This window comes from Lissotriton helveticus, chromosome 5_1, assembly GCF_964261635.1.
Source record: "Lissotriton helveticus chromosome 5_1, aLisHel1.1, whole genome shotgun sequence".
Lineage (NCBI taxonomy): Eukaryota > Metazoa > Chordata > Amphibia > Caudata > Salamandridae > Lissotriton > Lissotriton helveticus.
Window position 1 is genome coordinate 643,674,970 of NC_136065.1, and position 19,533 is coordinate 643,694,502.

At 50.0% G+C, this 19,533-nt stretch overlaps 1 protein-coding gene across 1 annotated transcript; it reads left to right on the forward strand.

Annotated features, from left to right (window-relative positions):
- The first annotated feature begins 3,490 nt into the window (after window positions 1–3,490).
- On the forward strand, window positions 3,491–10,721 carry LOC144753327 (myosin light polypeptide 6-like). Its single transcript, XM_078641063.1, has 3 exons — window positions 3,491–4,017; window positions 5,245–5,418; window positions 10,113–10,721. Exons 1-3 carry the CDS (start codon window positions 3,840–3,842, stop codon window positions 10,115–10,117), a joined length of 357 nt encoding a protein of 118 aa, XP_078497189.1. The 5' UTR covers window positions 3,491–3,839; the 3' UTR covers window positions 10,118–10,721.
- Window positions 10,722–19,533: the final 8,812 nt, after the last annotated feature.

Consider the following 19,533-nt stretch of genomic DNA (forward strand, 5'->3'; position numbering starts at 1 on the left):
ATCGCCCTCTCTCCCTCTCTATCGCCCTCCCTCTCTATCGCCCTCCCTCTCTATCGCCCTCTCTCCCTCTCTATCGCCCTCTCTCTCTATCGCCCTCTCTCTCTATCGCCCTATCTCTCTATCGCCCTCTCTCTCTATCGCCCTCTCTCTCTATCGCCCTCTCTCTCTATCGCCCTCTCTCTCTCTCTATCGCCCTCTCTCCCTCTCTCTATCGCCCTCTCTCCCTCTCTCTATCGCCCTCTCTCCCTCTCTCTATCGCCCTCTCTCCCTCTCTCTATCGCCCTCTCTCCCTCTCTCTATCGCCCTCTCTCCCTCTCTCTATCGCCCTCTCTCCCTCTCTCTATCGCCCTCTCGCCCTCTCTCTATCGCCCTCTCGCCCTCTCTCTATCGCCCTCTCTCCCTCTCTCTATCGCCCTCTCTCCCTCTCTCTATCGCCCTCTCTCTCTCTCTATCGCCCTCTCTCTCTATCGCTCTCTCTCTCTATCGCCCTCTCTCCCTCTCTCTATCGCCCTCTCTCCCTCTCTCTATCGCCCTCTCTCCCTCTCTCTATCGCCCTCTCTCCCTCTCTCTATCGCCCTCTCTCTATCGCCCTCTCTCTCTCTCTATCGCCCTCTCTCTCTATCGCCCTCTCTCTATCGCCCTCCCTCTCTCTCTCTATCGCCCTCCCTCTCTCTCTATCGCCCTCCCTCTCTCTCTATCGCCCTCCCTCTCTCTCTATCGCCCTCCCTCTCTCTCTATCGCCCTCCCTCTCTCTATCGCCCTCTCTCCCTCTCTCTATCGCCCTCTCTCCCTCTCTCTATCGCCCTCTCTCCCTCTCTCTATCGCCCTCTCTCCCTCTCTCTATCGCCCTCTCTCCCTCTCTCGATCGCCCTCTCTCCCTCTCTATCGCCCTCCCTCTCTCTCTATCGCCCTCCCTCTCTCTCTATCGCCCTCCCTCTCTATCGCCCTCCCTCTCTATCGCCCTCTCTCTCTATCGCCCTCTCTCTCTATCGCCCTCCCTCTCTCTCTATCGCCCTCCCTCTCTCTCTATCGCCCTCCCTCTCTCTCTATCGCCCTCCCTCTCTCTCTATCGCCCTCCCTCTCTCTCTATCGCCCTCCCTCTCTCTCTCTATCGCCCTCCCTCTCTCTATCGCCCTCCCTCTCTCTCTCTATCGCCCTCCCTCTCTCTCTCTATCGCCCTCCCTCTCTTTCTCTATCGCCCTCCCTCTCTTTCTCTATCGCCCTCCCTCTCTCGCCCTCCCTCTCTCGCCCTCCCTCTCTCCCTCTCTCTCTATCGCTCTCGCTCTCCCTCTCTCTATCGCCCTGTCTCTCTCTCTCTCTGGCTATGGCCCTCCCTCTATCGCCCTCTCTCTCTCTCTCTCTCTCTATCGCCCTCCCTCCCTCTCTCTCTCTCTCGCCCTCTCTCTCCCTCTCTCTCTATCGCCCTCTCTCTCTCTATCGCCCTCCCTCTATCGCCCTCCCTCTCTCTCTATCGCCCTCCCTCTCTCTCTATCGCCCTCCCTCTCTCTCTATCGCCCTCCCTCTCTCTCTATCGCCCTCCCTCTCCCTCTATCGCCCTCCCTCTATCGCCCTCCCTCTCTATCGCCCTCCCTCTCTATCGCCCTCTCTTTCTCTCTCTCTCTATCGCCCTCTCTCTCTCTATCGCCCTCTCCCTCTCTCTATCGCCCTCTCTCCCTCTCTCTATCGCCCTCTCTCCCTCTCTCTATCGCCCTCTCTCTCTATCTCTCTCTCTCTCTCTACCGCCCTCCCTCTCTCTCTCTCTCTCTCTCTCTCTCTATCGCCCTCTCTCTCTATCGCCCTCTCTCTCTATCGCCCTCTCTCTCTCTCTCTATCGCCCTCCCTCCCTCCCTCTCTCTATCTCTCCCTCTCTCTCTCTATCGCCCTCTCTCTCTCTCTATCGCCCTCTCTCTCTCTCTATCGCCCTCTCTCTCTCTATCGCCCTCTCTCTCTCTATCGCCCTCCCTCTCTATCGCCCTCCCTCTCTATCGCCCTCCCTCTCTCTCGCCCTCCCTCTCTCTCTATCGCCCTCCCTCTCTCTCTATCGCCCTCCCTCTCTCTCTATCGCCCTCCCTCTCTCTCTATCGCCCTCCCTCTCTCTATCGCCCTCCCTCTATCGCCCTCCCTCTCTCTCGCCCTCCCTCTCTCTCTATCGCCCTCCCTCTCTCTCTCTGTCGCCCTCCCTCTCTATCGCCCTCCCTCTCTCTATCTATCGCCCTCCCTCTCCCTCTATCGCCCTCTCTCTCTCTCTATCGCCCTCTCTCTCTATCGCCCTCTCTCTCTATCGCCCTCTCCCTCTATCGCCCTCCCTCTCTCTCTATCGCCCTCCCTCTCTATCGCCCTCCCTCTCTCTCTATCGCCCTCCCTCTCTCTATCGCCCTCCCTCTCTCTCTATCGCCCTCCCTCTCTCTCTCTATCGCCCTCCCTCTCTCTCTATCGCCCTCCCTCTCTCTCTATCGCCCTCCCTCTCTCTCTCTCTATCGCCCTCCCTCTCTCTCTCTATCGCCCTCCCTCTCTCTCTATCGCCCTCCCTCTCTCTATCGCCCTCTCTCTCTATATCGCCCTCTCTCTATCGCCCTCTCTCTATCGCCCTCTCTCTCTCGCCCTCTCTCTCTCCCTCTCTCGCCCTCCCTCTCTCCCTCTCACTCTATCGCTCTCGCTCTCCCTCTCTCTATCGCCCTGTCTCTCTCTCTCTCTGGCTATGGCCCTCCCTCTATCGCTCTCTCTCTCTCTCTCTCTCTCTCTATCGCCCTCCCTCCCTCTCTCTATCTCTCTCTCTCTCTATCGCCCTCTCTCTCTCGCTCTCTCTCTCTCGCTCTCTCTCTCTCGCTCTCTCTCTCGCTCTCTCTCTCGCCCTCTCTCTATCGCCCTCTCTCTATCGCCCTCTCTCTATCGCCCTCTCTCTATCGCCCTCTCTCTATCGCCCTCTCTCTATCGCCCTCTCTCTCTATCGCCCTCTCTCTCTCTCTCTCTTGCCCTCCCATCTCTCTCTCGCCCTCCCATCTCTCTCTCGCCCTCCCTCTCTCTCTCTCGCCCTCCCTCTCTCTCTCTCGCCCTCCCTCTCTCTCTCTCGCCCTCCCTCTCTCTCTCTCGCCCTCCCTCTCTCTCTCTCTCGCCCTCCCTCTCTCTCTCTCGCCCTCCCTCTCTCTATCGCCCTGTTCTCTTCTCTTCTCACGTGCTGATCTGCTGCTCTCTTCCACCCTGCCTCCTTCTCTAACTCCCTGTTCTCTTGTCATCTCACGTGCTGAACTGCCGCTCTCTTCCACCCTGCCTCCTTCTCTAACTCCCTGTTCTCTTGTCATCTCACGTGCTGAACTGCTGCTCTCTTCCACCCCGCCTCCTTCTCTAACTCCCTGTTCTCTTCTTTTCTCACGTGCTGATCTGCTGCTCTCTTCCACCACACCTCCTTCTTTAACTCCCTGTTCTCTTTTACTGTGCTTATCTGCTGTTCTCTTTCACCCCGCCTCCTTCTCTAACTCCCTGTTCTCTCAGACACAACCACACCACACACAACCAAACCACACGCGCAACCAGACACAACCACACACATGTTTATAAGCATTTTATCTTCTTTATTTCTCAAGCTCACTAATGCAAATGAAAACCTGTACAGCAGTGTCCTTACTGCAGTTTTCAGAATTGTAGCCAAGAAGTATCTACACCTACCAGAATGGCAACAATTGCTGCTTAGCCGACGAATTCCTTGACCACCCAACATTGGTTCTTGGATTATGCCTGCCATTATTATAAAACTGTTAACACATTTTTGCACACCATGTAACTTGCCTTATCTGCATACTCTCTGCTAATTTTATGTTATCAATTTGCAGGATTATGGCGGTATGCAGAGACCTGGAATTGTTGTCGACTACCAGACAAATCTGGTATTTGGTCGGCCTGCTGGAAGGTGGATGAAAAGAAAGATGATGCAATCGCTTAATAAACCCATTGGAGGGGCGTTTGTCGACAAAAAACCTAAATTGAGAAAACCTGGATCAAATGGCAATGCGGTCAAAAAAGGTATGTTTCTAGATAGACAGCTTCTGTTTTTTTAGGTTTCGCCTCTCACCCCTGGACCAGAGTACCCCTACTCACCCCTAGATCTGAGCACCCGCTACTCACCCCTGGACCTGAGCACCCGCCACTCAGCCCTGGACCTGAGCACCCGCCACTCAGCCCTGGACCTGAGCACCCGCCACTCAGCCCTGGACCTGAGCACCCGCCACTCAGCCCTGGACCTGAGCACCCGCCACTCAGCCCTGGACCTGAGCACCCGCCACTTACCCCTAGATCTGAGCACCCGCCACGCACCCCTGAACCAGAGCACCCGCCACGCACCCCTGGCCAGAGCACCCGCCACGCACCCCTGGCCAGAGCACCCGCCACTCACCCCTGGATCTGAGCACACGCCACTCATCCGTGGACCAGAGCACCCCCCAGTTGAAAATTAACTTGGGTGAATCTGAAGGAGCTACATTTTAAGGTGTATTTCAGAGTGCAAAGTCTGTTACGATGAGACCCAGGGGCTTATTATGTCTGTGGTGCATTGAACCTAGGGGGCAAGTCAGAAGTGCTCACTATATCCTAGTTGGCTATTATTACTAAACCTTAGGCTTCCATTAGAGTCTAATGGGCCCCTTTCACTTGGACGCAACGTGTTGCTTGTATCTGATTTAGGATATTACATAAAATGTGACAATCGTGGCAGATCAGCTCTTACCTGTGCCCTCAGCTCTTACCTGTGCCCTCAGCTCTTACCTGTGCCCTCAGCTCTTACCCCTGTGCCCTCAGCTCTTACCCCTGTGCCCTCAGCTCTTACCCCTTTGCCCTCAGCTCTTACCCCTGTGCCCTCAGCTCTTACCCCTGTGCCCTCAGCTCTTACCCCTCTGCCCTCAGCTCTTACCCCTCTGCCCTCAGCTCTTACCCCTCTGCCCTCAGCTCTTACCCCTCTGCCCTCAGCTCTTACCCCTCTGCCCTCAGCTCTTACCCCTCTGCCCTCAGCTCTTACCCTGTGCCACACATTGAATTGGAGATCTCTGCCTCGTTCACAGTTGATAGATGGACCATATCAGTAATATTCATTGGCAGTCTGGGATGGGACAAAAACCTGACTGGAGGTGGTAGGGGGGTTTTGGGGAACTTGGACGATCACATTGTTTAAAGCTTGTCACTGTTAATGTGTACTCGCCAGCCTGGCACGCTGCTGCAGCCGGTGACTGCTCCTCTGAACTCTTCTCTCCTTCCCAGAGCTTAACACCAAGATGATTGGCTTTGACGAGTTCTTGCCCATGCTGCAGACAATTGCGAAGAACAAGGACCAGGGTACCTACGATGACTTTGTGGAGGGGCTGAGGGTCTTCGACAAAGAAGCCAATGGCTCTGTGATGGGCGCTGAGTTGCGACATGTACTAGTCACTCTGGGTAAGAGGCCATTTTGGCACAGTACTATTTTCAAGGCAGAGTATAATTGACTGCTGAACTCCCCAGCCCCCCTGCAGTGTTCAGGGCCCCCCTTTCTGATTCCGAGCTTAGATTTCTACCCGCGTCTGGATATTACAGTTAATGTGCCCTGTTTCAGCCTAACAAAGTGTCCTATCAATCTCATTTAACTGTACATTCTTTTGGGGCGAGGGAGGACGGGGACACGGTTGGGTTACAAGTGGTTTTTGGATTGCCCCTTCTACAGGCTAGAGCTTTGACTGACTAATAGTTAGTCTTGGTGAGCCATGTCCTGGAAATTGGTGGCCTCCTTGTTTTGTGGGTAGCGGCCACTTCAGAACATCTGCTCTGTCTGGTTTTACCCTGGTGGCTGGCTAGTCTCAGCAGCCAGTGCTGCTTCTGTGGCGGAAGTGTATTTGGTGGGTAAGTGCTGGGTCTGAAGCTGTGCGTGCTGCTGCATTCTGGGCAGTTAATCTGGAAGGTGTTTGATCGAAGCCTGTGTGCTATTTTGTCCTTTCCATTGTGCAGGTGAGAAGATGGGTCTGTATGTGTGGCTGTGTCTGTGTGTGTGTCTGTATGTGTGTCTGTGTGTGTGGCTGTGTCTGTGTGTGTGGCTGTGTCTGTGTGTGTGGCTGTGTCTGTGTGTGTGGTTGTGTCTGTGTGTGGCTGTGTCTGTGTGTGTGTGGCTGTGTCTGTGTGTGTGTGGCTGTGTCTGTGTGTGTGGCTGTGTCTGTGTGTGTGGCTGTGTCTGTGTGTGTGGCTGTGTCTGTGTGTGTGGCTGTGTCTGTGTGTGTGGCTGTGTCTGTGTGTGTGTGCGGCTGTGTCTGTGTGTGTGTGCGGCTGTGTCTGTGTGTGTGTGGCTGTGTCTGTGTGTGTGTGTGGCTGTGTCTGTGTGTGTGTGTGGCTGTGTCTGTGTGTGTGTGTGGCTGTGTCTGTGTGTGTGTGGCTGTGTCTGTATGTGTGTGGCTGTGTCTGTGTGTGTGTGGCTGTGTCTGTGTGTGTGTGGCTGTGTCTGTGTGTGTGTGGCTGTGTCTGTGTGTGTGTGGCTGTGTGTGTGGCTGTGTCTGTGTGTGTGTGGCTGTGTCTGTGTGTGGGGGGCTGTCTGTGTGTGTGTGGCTATGTCTGTGTGTGTGTGGCTGTGCCTGTGTGTGTGGCTGTGCCTGTGTGTGTGGCTGTGTCTGTGTGTGTGGCTGTGTGTGTGGCTGTGTCTGTGTGTGTGGCTGTGTCTGTGTGTGGCTGTGTCTGTGTGTGTGGCTGTGTCTGTGTGTGTGTGGCTGTGTCTGTGTGTGTGTGGCTGTGTCTGTGTGTGTGTGTCTGTGTGTGTGGGGCTGTCTGTGTGTGTGTGGCTGTGTCTGTGTGTGGGGGGCTGTCTGTGTGTGTGTGGCTGTGTCTGTGTGTGTGGCTGTGTCTGTGTGTGTGGCTGTGTCTGTGTGTGTGGCTGTGTCTGTGTGTGTGTGACTGTGTCTGTGTGTGTGTGGCTGTGTCTGTGTGTGTGTGGCTGTGTCTGTGTGTGTGTGCGGCTGTGTCTGTGTGTGTGTGCGGCTGTGTCTGTGTGTGTGTGCGGCTGTGTCTGTGTGTGTGTGGCTCTGTCTGTGTGTGTGTGGCTCTGTCGATGTGGGGCGCTCTGTCTGTGTGTGTGTGTGGGGCGCTCTGTCTGTGTCTGTGTGTGTGTGTGGGGCGCTCTGTCTGTGTGAGAGTGGCTCTATATGAATGTCAGTGCAATCCATCACGTCATTAACAATTACAGACCTTCACATCGCCAACACCTTGGTATTGGTTTGATAGTTGAAATAATTGGGCAGTTTGGTGGTTATAATATTAATTATGGGTATCTCAAAATAAAGGCTTTGTCAATGTGAAGGGCATGTCTTTGAAATTGGATGGCCTCTTCTCCCTATTTCATTTTTTTCCAAATCCTTCGGCTCTCTCATTGACCAATCTGTGTCCTTCAAAGGGCATGTCCAGAAAAGAGCACAGACATCGGAGTCCCAGCTTACATTAAAGCACATTATAAAGCTTGCCCTTCATCTTAAACATTTGTGGTTCACGTTCCAGGTACTTGTCTTATCATTTGCCCAATGAGGCCCCACACTACTCTCTCACAGTTCTCATTAACACCTGTCAAAGTTTCTCTTACGCGGTCGCTTTTCTAATCGCCAACAACAGACAATGTGAGCTTGTTTGCCCTTCTTTGAAATAATTACAGGAGTTCCCTCTCCATTTCATAATCCACCTCGAAGTGTGTTGTGTGAGCTACAAGGCACTTCTCTTGAGTAAACCTGAATACATTGCCTCTAAACATGGCTGGTGGACCAAACACTGCTGGCAGTTCATCTCTGCTAAGGTTCTGTTATCTGCCGACATTCCATTAAATTCAGAGGCTGCTGTTTCATGATACTTTGATTTGCATCTCTGCACCACCACTGCCATGCACACACACACCACCACTGCCATGCACACACGGACACCAAAAAAGAATTTATGCAAAGCATTGTCATTTACAATGCCAGTAACTCTAACTTAAATGCTGCGAGACCTATTGCATTGCAAATGCTTATTTTCTATAGCTTTGCTTTTGAAGCAATTGCACCTCCTTGTCTTTATCTTACGATGTTTACAGCTAAAGCACGAGTGCGTCAAAGGTCTCGCATTTGAGAGACTTTGATCTATTTGCATTGTAAATGACAATGTTTTTTTATTTGTCTTCAGAAAATCTACCAGAGGTTTTTCAAACCATTCAATCAGACTCGGTGTAACCCGTTGCCTTGCAGTCTGCCTTGGAGTCCTGCTCGCCTTGTCTCTTGGCTGTGCTCTTTTCCCTTGAGGGTTTCAGGTCACGGCCTGCTTGGTGGGGTTTGATTGCTTGCTTGTGGAGGGAGCGAGATTGCGGGTCATTCCCTAATAAGAGTCCCTGGTGTTTTTTAAACGCTTATCTGGCACACCCTGGTGGCAGAGTAGTTTCTAAAGGGTTTCTGTCCACATTGAAGGCCTTCTCTTCTAGGTTCCAACCAAGTTATTGTAGTTGAACTAGCAGTATGTGTATAAATTAACGTTTATTTATCTAAAAAAAATTCCAGGCTTACAAGGAACAAATAAAAAGGGAGAGCGTACTCATTGCTACAAGTATCCTAAATAACCCAACAGTCAAGTCCCGGTGCGTTTCCAGCTTGCCCTCGCGGGTGACTGGGATACCGAGTCCTGAGAGAGAGATACCAGCCCTCCAGCATTCTAAATCCCAGGTACTGAACTGACTAAAACCTTACAGAGAATTCTTGAGTCAGATTCTTGGCAAAACAAACTTAACTTAAACTGCTACTTACTTACTCCCTCCCACGTATTAGGCTTAGGTCAGGTACACCGGGGTAGGCGTAGTTAGAAGCACCATTGACGATTAGTCAATGTATATATGTATGTATATCTTTTATCCATTTTAAAGTATCATATGGCTAAGAAACCATATCAATGCTTTTACAGTATTATTTTATAATCCTGCTTTTACTATATGCATTCTACTTAACCCTAAGTATTGCAATTGTAGCGATTCATTTCTCTTGTATGAGAAAAGAGACTGATCAATAAATAACACCTTTTATTGAAAACGCCCGTCTCTTCTTTTCTCTACAATCTGGTGAAACTAAGAATGCACGTATTGACTGAGTAAAATAGCTGTCTTTTGTTTTCACACGACTCTAGAGATGTACTCTTGATCAGGGAGAGCAAAGTTGTCGTGTTCTATGGTTGTCAGAAACTAAATCCCTTCTTGTCTATCCAGGGAGGTTAAAATCCTCCTCGCCTATTCGAGAAAGTTTCTAGTGAACTCTGAGCTAGCTGGCACACAAAACTTAAGTCTAATATAGTCAGTAGAAGACCTAGTTAACCTCTGTCCTACGTCTATACTATTGAAGATATTATTCCAATGCGCAGAGCCTATTGGGAATATAGGAACTACACTACACCCCACTGACCCCACTGGTGCGGCCCTCAGACACAAACCACAGTGTAAATTTGGCCCCTGAGAGAACGTTTGTGAGTACCCATGACCTATGCTGTGCTTCCAAGCGCTGAGATACCCCCCTGGGGGTGATTCAAGCGCTATACACATTAAATAAAATCATTAATTAAATCAAACAGGTACACATGCTGCAAACGGATAAGTTAATTACCATCAACAATTAGCTTGCAGCCTGTAATGCTGTGGATGCACTTGCACCCTTCCTGCCACCAGGGCTCACACTGCATATTGAATGTTCAGATCTGTGTACTCCTTCCTCAGCTTTGCAAATAACACTTCTTCCGTACTGAGTTTCACCCAAAAAATTGTAGTTTCGCAGGAAATGAATTTCTTGGAAATGTGAAGCCCACCCTCAATATTCCAGTCATCGCCCCCTCTGTACAAGGACTCCTCGGAGCTCATGGGCGTTCATAGACCTGGCATGGATTTTTCCATCCTATGGTCTGTCTGGACATACTCTAAAATTTATAAGTCCTGCATATGTTCTCCCTGTTGTAAGATGCCTTTTCTAATAATATATTCTTTCTGCTTTTTTGTGATCTGAAATCTGAGTTCTTTACTTGCACTGTACACAAGACTTTTGCTGTTACTTTTGTAATAGTTAGTGTGCATTTGTTCTGGAGAATTTTGCTAAAGATGGTTTAAAACTTGTGTTTACTTTTAGGGTGAGAATCCCTTTGAAATCGTTGAACAAACGGGAGAATCGGTAGTTGAGGAAACAACTGATGCGAATGATGAAGACAATGAGCAAAACGAAAAGGAGGACATTGATGGTGAAAACGATGAAAATGAGGAGCAGATAATGTGGAGGCAGAAAGTGCAGATGCGGATGATGCTGCTGACCCAAATGATTACTCTGGGGACTTAACAACCACTGATGAAAAGTAGTTGAGAAACTGCCCTGAAAGACCAAACACTTTAGCACACTGCATTGGTGGACTTTAAGAACAATTTTCCGCAAAGTTGAGCAGTTCGTTCACCCTGCATGCATTCCACTTCTGTTTTAATTGCCTATGGGCAAACCGGTTTTAAGTTTTTTTTTTTTATTAAACTAAAGCTTGTATTAAGCACAGCAAATGCGTCAGTATTCTTCCAGTGTAAATTGATTTGTTCATGGTTACGTTTTGAGTAATTTTGAGCAGTTTGGGTTCTAAACATTCCAATGTGATTTTTTTCCAGTTTTTAGCGCCCAATGTAGTGTTGTATATAATTCAAGCTGTTGTAGCAAAGAAACCCTGATTATGTCCTGCAGTAATAAAGGCTTACAACAAGATTATACACTTATTTTGCACCTCTCCTATATGGTACTGTCTACCTCAAAGAACGGGTACACTCAAGGTGGTGTATAATGTGTTTTATGCCCGGAGGTAGCGCCCCAGGGGGGAGCACTCGCCTGTTTAATGCTGATCAAAGGCTCTTTGCTGAGGTGTGAGATTGGAGAGGGGGCCGAGGGTATTCTGGGTGACGAGGTGTTACTGTAAGGCCTGGTAGCCTCTGGATAATGAGCAGAGGTGGGGATGGCAAGAAATTTCCGCTCTGCCTATGGGGGCCTTGTGACACCAGCTGGGTGATTCACCCACCGAGGTGTTCCTTTCTTGCTTTAAAGCGTTCGATTTGTCTTGTGTTTTTTCTGCACTTTTATTTAGCACGAACCCTATCGGAAGGTATTGCAGCGCTTTAAATGAACACTAGTTACATCACACAAGGTCACTTTTTAAACCAGATAAACAAGCATTTTCGGAAATTATGTAGAATATTCCATTTGTGGAGTGCTGCAGTCGGGGCCGGAGCTGAATTTTAATCGGGGGGGGACTGCAGTGATGGACTGCAGTGTGTCTGCTGTTATACCAATGGCATAAATCACGCCAAGCCAGACTCTGTACCCACAGGCACCAGCTCCCGACTGTCAGGGTGGTCGGGAGGCAGCTGGAAAGGTCTGAGGTACCAGGGAGAGAAGGCTGGACACAGACAGGGACGGAGGAACCAAGGAAGCAAGAAAGAGCGGGAAAGACGAGGAAGGAAAGGAGAGGAGGAAGAAAATAATATGATAAGGAAGAAGGAGGAGGGGCGAAGAGAGGGATAAACGGAGGAGGGGGTTATGAGGGAGGAGAACAGAAGTGGATTGACAGAATACAGACTACGGAAATAAAGCGCGAAAACGAAGGAAGCAGTCGAGGCAGGCATGCAGGGTGGAAGGAGTAGAGGGGAAAGATCAACAGGATAGAAAGAAGAGAATGGAAGGAATAAAGCCGGGAAGCTGCACATTGGGGACACAAGAAATAATGAGCAGAAGTAGAGACGGAGAAAAGCAGAAGCACAGAGATATTGACTGAAGAGGATGGGGCAATGTTGGAAAGAACGAGGAATGAGGTAAGAAAGAGAAAACCGGAGCGAGAACAAGGAAGGTGGAATGAAGAAGAGGAAATCAAATAAGGAAGGCAGTAATAAAGAAGATATGAGAATACAGGTGATAAAGTTGTAGAAAATATGGAGGAAGGGGAAGAAAGGAGAAAGTACACCAAAGCATGTAAGAAAATAAAAGATGCATCGAAGATGAAGAATGGGAGACGGAGATTGACAAAGAGGAATACATGAAGGAGGAGACTGAGGGAAGGTGATAGAAATGGGAGGAAAGTGAACAAGTCAGTGTAAAGTGGTAGGTGGAATGAAGCATGGGCCGCAAAGAACACCAAATAAAAAGCGAGAAAAACTAGCTCTGGCATTGCGCGGAGTGGGGCGGGGGAGCGGCTTCCTTTCAAGTCTGATGCCGAGGCATGGTGTGGGATGTGGCTGGCGATGTGCACGCGCCTGGCTCACATGAACTGAATTGAATCCGCAGTTTGGGGAGACTTTTCGGAACAACTACACAAACACAATTAGGAGGGGACCCAAGGGAAAGTTTAACGACCGAGCTCTGGATACATTCCCTACAGTATACTCATAACAACAAAGGTACCAGAGGGTCAAATAGTGGCAAGTGTACTCGGACTGGGACTAGATACTGATACCAGCAGCTACACCCTGACTCTTATAAAACTAGTAAGATAAGCCAAACCTGTGGATGGTCTTGAACACCCATCAGTCACCACTCGGAACCGCCCTTCATCATTTGGGGTTCCGTGAGAGACCCACACACACACACACCAAGATGTCTTATCACAAACAGGAATGGGCCGAGCAGATGACCATTGGTCCCTCCCCAGTCGGCACAGATGCCGGTTTGAAGTACCGACTGAAAGAGCGGTGCTTCACTTTTGCCCTGAGCCGCTGCCAGGTGGGGTGAGGTCTTCACACCTTACAATTCGGTGAATAACTGAAATTGTAAGAGGAGACGGGACATTGCACCTAGGAGTTCCAGGTGATATTTGTGCCAGTCTGTCTATTGATTCACTATTTGTTTATTTATTTCACAATTTGATTACACGTTTTGGTATTCATTTGCTGCAGTAGCCATAGTCTTCAAATAGGTCCTGAAGAAAGCAAGGCATAATGGCCGTGAATTGCTGAAACATGTTGACCACGTTCCACCATTAGACAGTGTATATCTTTACCTGTCTTGACTATTTTTAATGTTGGAAGAGGAAGCATTATCCGAATAAATTTGTTCTTCACTTTCCAATCCAATTTTAACACACTTTTTTATTTTAGTTGCATTCAATTTTTGCACTGCACAGTCTTCTTTCTCATCAGTCACACCCTACAGCTACTCATAGTGTAGAGAGGCCACCCCACGCTCCCAACAGGAGGGACAAATGGTCATCTGCTCGGCCCATTCCTGTTGGTGATTGTTAGAAAGGCGATCCCGGGGAAGGCAGAAGATGTCTGACTGACCACCCCTAGGTCCACCTCTCTGTCGAGAAGTAGCCGAGCGTTATCGAGAGGCCTCCTGAGCGAGGGCCCCCTCCTAGGATCGTACAGTAGAGTAACCACAACACTACAAACGGACACCACACAAGAGGATAAGTTCTTAGGCTTTATCAGGAATAAAGGTTGCTGGATCTCAGCGGTATGTACAGGCAGATCGAGGGATCTGGAAAGTCTCGTAAATAAGGGATAGGGTAGCGGGACAGTCTCAAGAAGGGTGTAGGAAAGGATACCCTGCGCACAGCTCTCAATCCTCGAGCCGGGGGTTCCGAAGGTCGAGCCGCGGCAGCGCTAGCAGGACTCGACAGGTGATCTTAACGGAGAGGAGGCTGCGGCAGCGCCAGCAGGCTCTAGAGATGGTTCACCCGCGGCAGCGCCAGCAGGCTCTCAAGATGGTTCAGCCGCGGCAGCGCCAGCAGGCTCTCAGGATGGTTCAGCCGTGGCAGCGCCAGCAGGCTCGTAAGATAGTACAGCAAAGGTGGGCCGCGGCAGCGCCAGCAGGCTCTCAGGGTATCTTCAGGTTACAGGCAATGAGTTCGTCTGGTGTCGACCGTGACAGCGTCAGCAGGGCTTCCAGTCCAGGATACAACTGGCGTCCTACTCCGGGGCTGGCCCAGATATAGGACGGAGGTCCTTTGATGTCCGGACCCTCGCGCCTGTGTCGGAGAAAGGCCGCGAAGAGCGTGGTGAAATACATCGGACAGGACAGTGAAGAACAAGAAGAGGGCACGGAGGAAGATGTCGTCACAGTCATTTATATCGAGGATCAAGTACTAGGCGTAGATGGTCAAGTGCTGAGTGTTGACGGCAAGAGAACAATGAAACCCGTCCTGGAGATGTCGATTGGAGGAATACCGATAAACGTGGTGGCTGACACAGGTTCACCTTACACCATCATTCAGAGAGCAGTATGGGAGGAGAGCTTTGCACCACACCTAGGCCCAGAACTGGAAAAGCTGGACATTCGACCAGTGACGTACAATGGGGACCGAATACCCATGGCTGGGTTCAGACCATTACATTTCGAGTTCAGAGGCCGATCTGCGTTCTGCAAACTCTACATATCAGAGAGAGGACCCTCGGTCCTAGGATGGCTTGACCAAGGCGACCTGGGCATCAAGTTGGATCCAGGGGGCAAAGAACAGATACTACTCACGGAACCGGGAACATGGCCGGACCTGGACAAATGGAAAAGTGAGTACCCTAAGGTTTTCGGAGGCACAGTTGGAAGGATGGAGAAGTTCGCGCACAAGATAATCCTGAAGGAAGATGCCATACCGGTCGCCCACAAGGTGAGGAATGTGCCATTGGCAGTGAGAGACGCAGTGCAAGAGGAACTACAGGATCTGGAGAGGAAAGGGATCATCGAACCCATCACATGCGCGGAGTGGCTCGCGCCCTTGGTAGTAGTGATGAAGCCAAGCGGGAAGGTCAGGCTGTGTGTCGACCTACGCGAACTGAACAAGGACATTGTGGTGGGGAAATTTCCCTTGCCCAGGATCAAGGAAATGCTGGCCAGCACAAGGGGGGTCAAATGGTACTCAACCATAGATTTGACCTCCGCCTACCACCAGATTTCCCTGCACCCGGAGAGCCGCAAACTAACCTCGTGTATCACCCCATTTGGGTGCTATCAGTTCCGCCGCATGCCGTTCGGGCTAGCATCAGCGGCTGCGGTGTTGCAAAAGCTGATGCACCAACTATTCAAAGACACAGATGGAGTCCAATACTTCCAGGACGACATCCTGGTAATGGGATGGGACAGACAGGATCATGACAACAAACTCGGAAAAGTACTAAAGATCCTTGAGGGTCAGGGCCTCACAGCTGAATGGACCAAGTGCCGGATAGGGATGGAGTCCGTGACGTACCTAGGACACGAGATAGAGGTGCGAGGGGTTACCCCGAAAGCAGACAACGTGAGAGCCATTTGCGAAGCACCACCGCCCTCCAACAAAGAAGAAGTCCGATCGTTCATTGGAATGGCGGAATATTATAGTAAGTTCGTGCAGCACTTCGCCTCCAAGACCCACCACATGAGGCAACTGACGAGAGACAACACAGAATTCTGCTGGTCGGAGGAAGCGCAAGGCGAATTTGAAGTCATCAAGAGAGAGGTGGCAGGAGCAGTACCACTCCAAGGATATGACCCCCAAGGTAACACAGTGCTCACCACCGATGCCAGCGACAAGGGGCTGGTTGCCGTCCTGATGCAAGACCGAGGTCAGGGGAGAATGGAAACGCTCAGCTTCGCATCCCGCGCACTGAGTGAAACTGAAAAGAAGTACAGCGTAATTGAAAAAGAAATGCTAGCGGTCGTATGGGCCATGACCAGATTCAGGCAGTTTTTGTGGTGCACACGTTTCCTATTGAAAACAGATCATAAACCCTTACTGAAGGTACTAACGTCCAGCGGACACGCAAGTGCTACGCCCAGAATCTCAAAGATGACTCTCAAACTGCTAGAATTTAGATACGATGTCGAACACATCCCCGGCAGTAGGAACAGGGTGGCAGACTATCTGAGTAGAGCAGTGGCCATGGATCAGAGTGGAGAAGACCAAGCAGGGGCGGAAGAAATGGTGGCACTCACAGAAGACCAAGAGAAAACCATAGAACATCAGGAATGGAAGGAAGCATATGGAGAAGACCAGATCCTAGAAGAAGTAAAATCATACATCACGAAGGGATGGCCAGACAAAAGACAAACCCGTGGGGACCTCAACCCATACTTCGAAGTCAGAGAAGAGTTGTCGATGGACGACCTAGGAGTGTTTGTATACAGAGGGGAGAAAGTCATCCCCCCGGCAGGAATCATCCCTAAACTATTGGACATTCTCCATGAAGGACACTTGGGGATAGGGAAATTGAAATTGAGAGCCAAGCAAAACTACTGGTGGCCAGGGATGGACGTAAAGGCTGAGAGGCATGTCAGGGACTGCTCACAGTGCCAAGGGGCGGATAAGACACTTAAACCACTACGCCCGGCTCTCGGCAAGTTCGATCCCCCAAGGAACCCATGGGAAGAGTTATCAGCGGATATTCTGGGCCCGATACTGGACATACACGGAGTCCAAAAGTATGTATGTGTTCTTATGGATAGGTACTCCAAGTGGCCTGAGCTGAAAATAGATGAGGCGATGGATGCGGAGACCATTATTAAGTTCCTGGCCGACACATTTGTGAGGGAAGGCATCCCTAAGTCCATCCTGAGCGACAATGGTCCCCAATTCAGGTCAGAGAAATGGAACAATTTCATGCAGAGAAATGGCATACTGGTCAAGCACACGTCAATATATCACCCCGCAGGAAACGGACTGGTGGAGAGATTTAATAGAGTGGTGATGGGGTCCGTTCAAGCAGCTATCTCCAACAACAAGGATTGGGAAAAGGAGATATGGCACTTGGTATGGGCGTACAGGATCACCCCTACAGGGACAGGGTACAGCCCCTTCCAGATATTAAGAGGCCGCGAACCATTCACTCAAGACAATAGAGTGTGGAAGGAAAAGACCATAGTGAGCGAATGGTCCCCTGCAGTGGTGCGAGCCAACTTGGAAAGGGCGCAAGCCATTTACTCAAAACACTACAACAACCGGAAAAGGGTGAAGGAGACAAGATTGGAAAAAGGAGAATGGGTGCGAGTAAAGTTGGCAACGCTGCAAAAGAAAGGAGACAGCAAGTATAGCAAGCCTATGCAGGTCAAGGAAGTGATGGCCAGAGCAGCTCTGCTAAGTGACGGAAACGTGTGGTCACTGGACCGCATAGCAAGATGCAACAAAGTGCTACGTTGGGACCAGGTTGGAGCAGACCTGGAAGACAAGGAGGAAGGAGCTGCAGAGCAAGAACATTCTGAGATGCATCCGGATGAGAAGAGCCGAGAGCAGCAGGAAGAGAGACCCGGTGATGCCAACCAAGCGTTGGCGAGTGAAGGTAACGTGAATAGAAGAGAAAATAGTGAGGCTGCATTTGGAAGTGGTAGGAGCGATGAAAGGACTCAGGAAGGAGGTACCCCATCCACCCCGGTGAGACTGACCCGGAGGGGGAGAGCGGTGGTCAAAACAGCCTGGTTCAGAGACTTTGACATGAACGGCGGACTGTGAGTTAACAGTTTCTGTATTGGGAAAAAGGGTGAGATATGTGGTGGCGCAGTCTAGTGTATGCACGTCACGTACCGACGTGACGTGCAGGCGGCCATGTTCTGGCTGTGCGCGCACAGGCGCCAGGATTAGCGCGAAAGCCGAGAGCGGTGCACCATCGGCTCGGCGCTCTTTAGAGGTTATAAATTAAATAAACCTGACGCAAATCCTCTACACTTGCAGTGTCTTCATTTATGGTAACAACTACGTTACAACTCCTCCTCCAAAGACACCTCCAAATCTAATTCACACCCTCGCTATCATCTGAAGGAAGACCTCCCTTTATTGAAAAGTCTATTGTCCAGGACTATGGAAGTTCCTTCCGAGTGTGTTCTGGTAGTTTGAATGTTTACCATTTTTTCCAGTATTATCCTTGTACCTGTTATGGTACCCTTTTGTAACTTGCACATGTCACTTTTCTCTTGTAACACACTGTTTGCTACCTCTCACATTTTGTTTGCTTTAGATACTTGCACAAGTGCCACCATTGCCTACGTAACGTTTGTTCTTGTGCTGGAGTGTCTGCCATTTATTGCAGTATTATACCTCTACTTGTACTTTGTATGCTTTTGTAACCTGCACACATATCACTTTTTTCTCCAGTAATGTACTGATTGCTACCTCATGTATTTTGGTTGCTCACTATTGTCACTTTTGATCATGTAACTTAACGTTTGCTTTTGTAATTTGTTAATTTGCAATTGTTTCCTCTTGTATCATTACTGGTCCTATTGTGAAGCGCTCTGACACCTTCGGGTAAAGTCCGCGCTATATAAAATCGCATAAATAAATAAATACAGAAATAAAATAAAAATAAAAGCACAAGTTGCAACTATGCCGAAACCCAGGATTGAACCAGTGTCCTCTAGCTCTGCTGTCCAACGCTCTCACAACTGAGCTATTGAAGCATGCTTGAATCAAGGCGACACGCGCTTGCCCTTTTGTCTGAATACACTAAAGCACCTGAACAGCTCCTCCCCCATGACGTAGGGGGTACAAAGCGCCATGGGGGAGCGACGACGAATAGCTTGGTTCTGAGAATCGCTGCACCCCCGTGACGTAGGGGGTACAGCGAGTCATGGGGGTACAGCGCTTCTCAGAACACCGGCCCCGTCTTTCTCTTTTAGTTGTGCAACCGCTGAGTGATACCTCACTTCCGTTTATGGCTGAGTAGCAACGGCCAAGTACAGTTTTCTTGCGCTGGCATTTGTTATCTGTTGTTTGGGATGACTCCTTTTCCTCTGCTGCCCTTCTCCCAGATGTGAGTGTTCAGGTTTTTATTTTCATCCTAAGGGTTCGTCAGTTTTAAAGCAGCCGCCCGTTTGTTTGTGTGTCACCCCGTTTTCTATTTTTTAAACAACGCATGATATTCTCCATTTCTTTCCTGCCCGTATTTTATTGTATCTTCCCTCCCGTTCCTTCCTTCCCCTCTTGTCGCAACTACGCCTCCTCGCTATACCAAAGCTTCTTGCAGCAACTGCTGCACTACATCAGGAGGTCCAAACAAACCTGTTCCTCACTTTACAAATTCCATTTACTAGAGGGAGTTCCCCAGATGCTGTTACTACTGTAGTAACATATTTAGTGCAACCATTGTGTTTTTCACTTTGTTGTCAGCGCCGTGAGTACCTCTTTAATCTGTGTTACAACTCTGCATTGTACATGTTACTCCGGCATGTCCATTTTCTGTGCCTCACATTTCCGCCAGTTCCACAGTTGCTTCAAGAGTTTAGTGGTTTATATTGTGCCCGACACCGGCAAAGCGAGCAGCGCTTGTCACTGTCTTACTTCAGGTAACCGCAGGGACGGTGGGTGCACAGTGCAATCTGCTGTGGCTGCTGCATTTACCGCACCCACAGGACTAGAGTGCTTCACCTTGAAATGCCCCTCTTGCTGGCCCCCACCTCCAGCCCAGTAAACACCCCTCTCTGAACATGTAGCACATACTGTACATCTGAATGAAGCAGCACAAGACTGGATTTTAAGGAATGTCCACTCACTCACATCCTGGGTGAATTGCAGGTCATTAAATTGAAACTCCAAGGACAACCCCTGCAAAACGTGCTTGAGGCAGTAAATGTA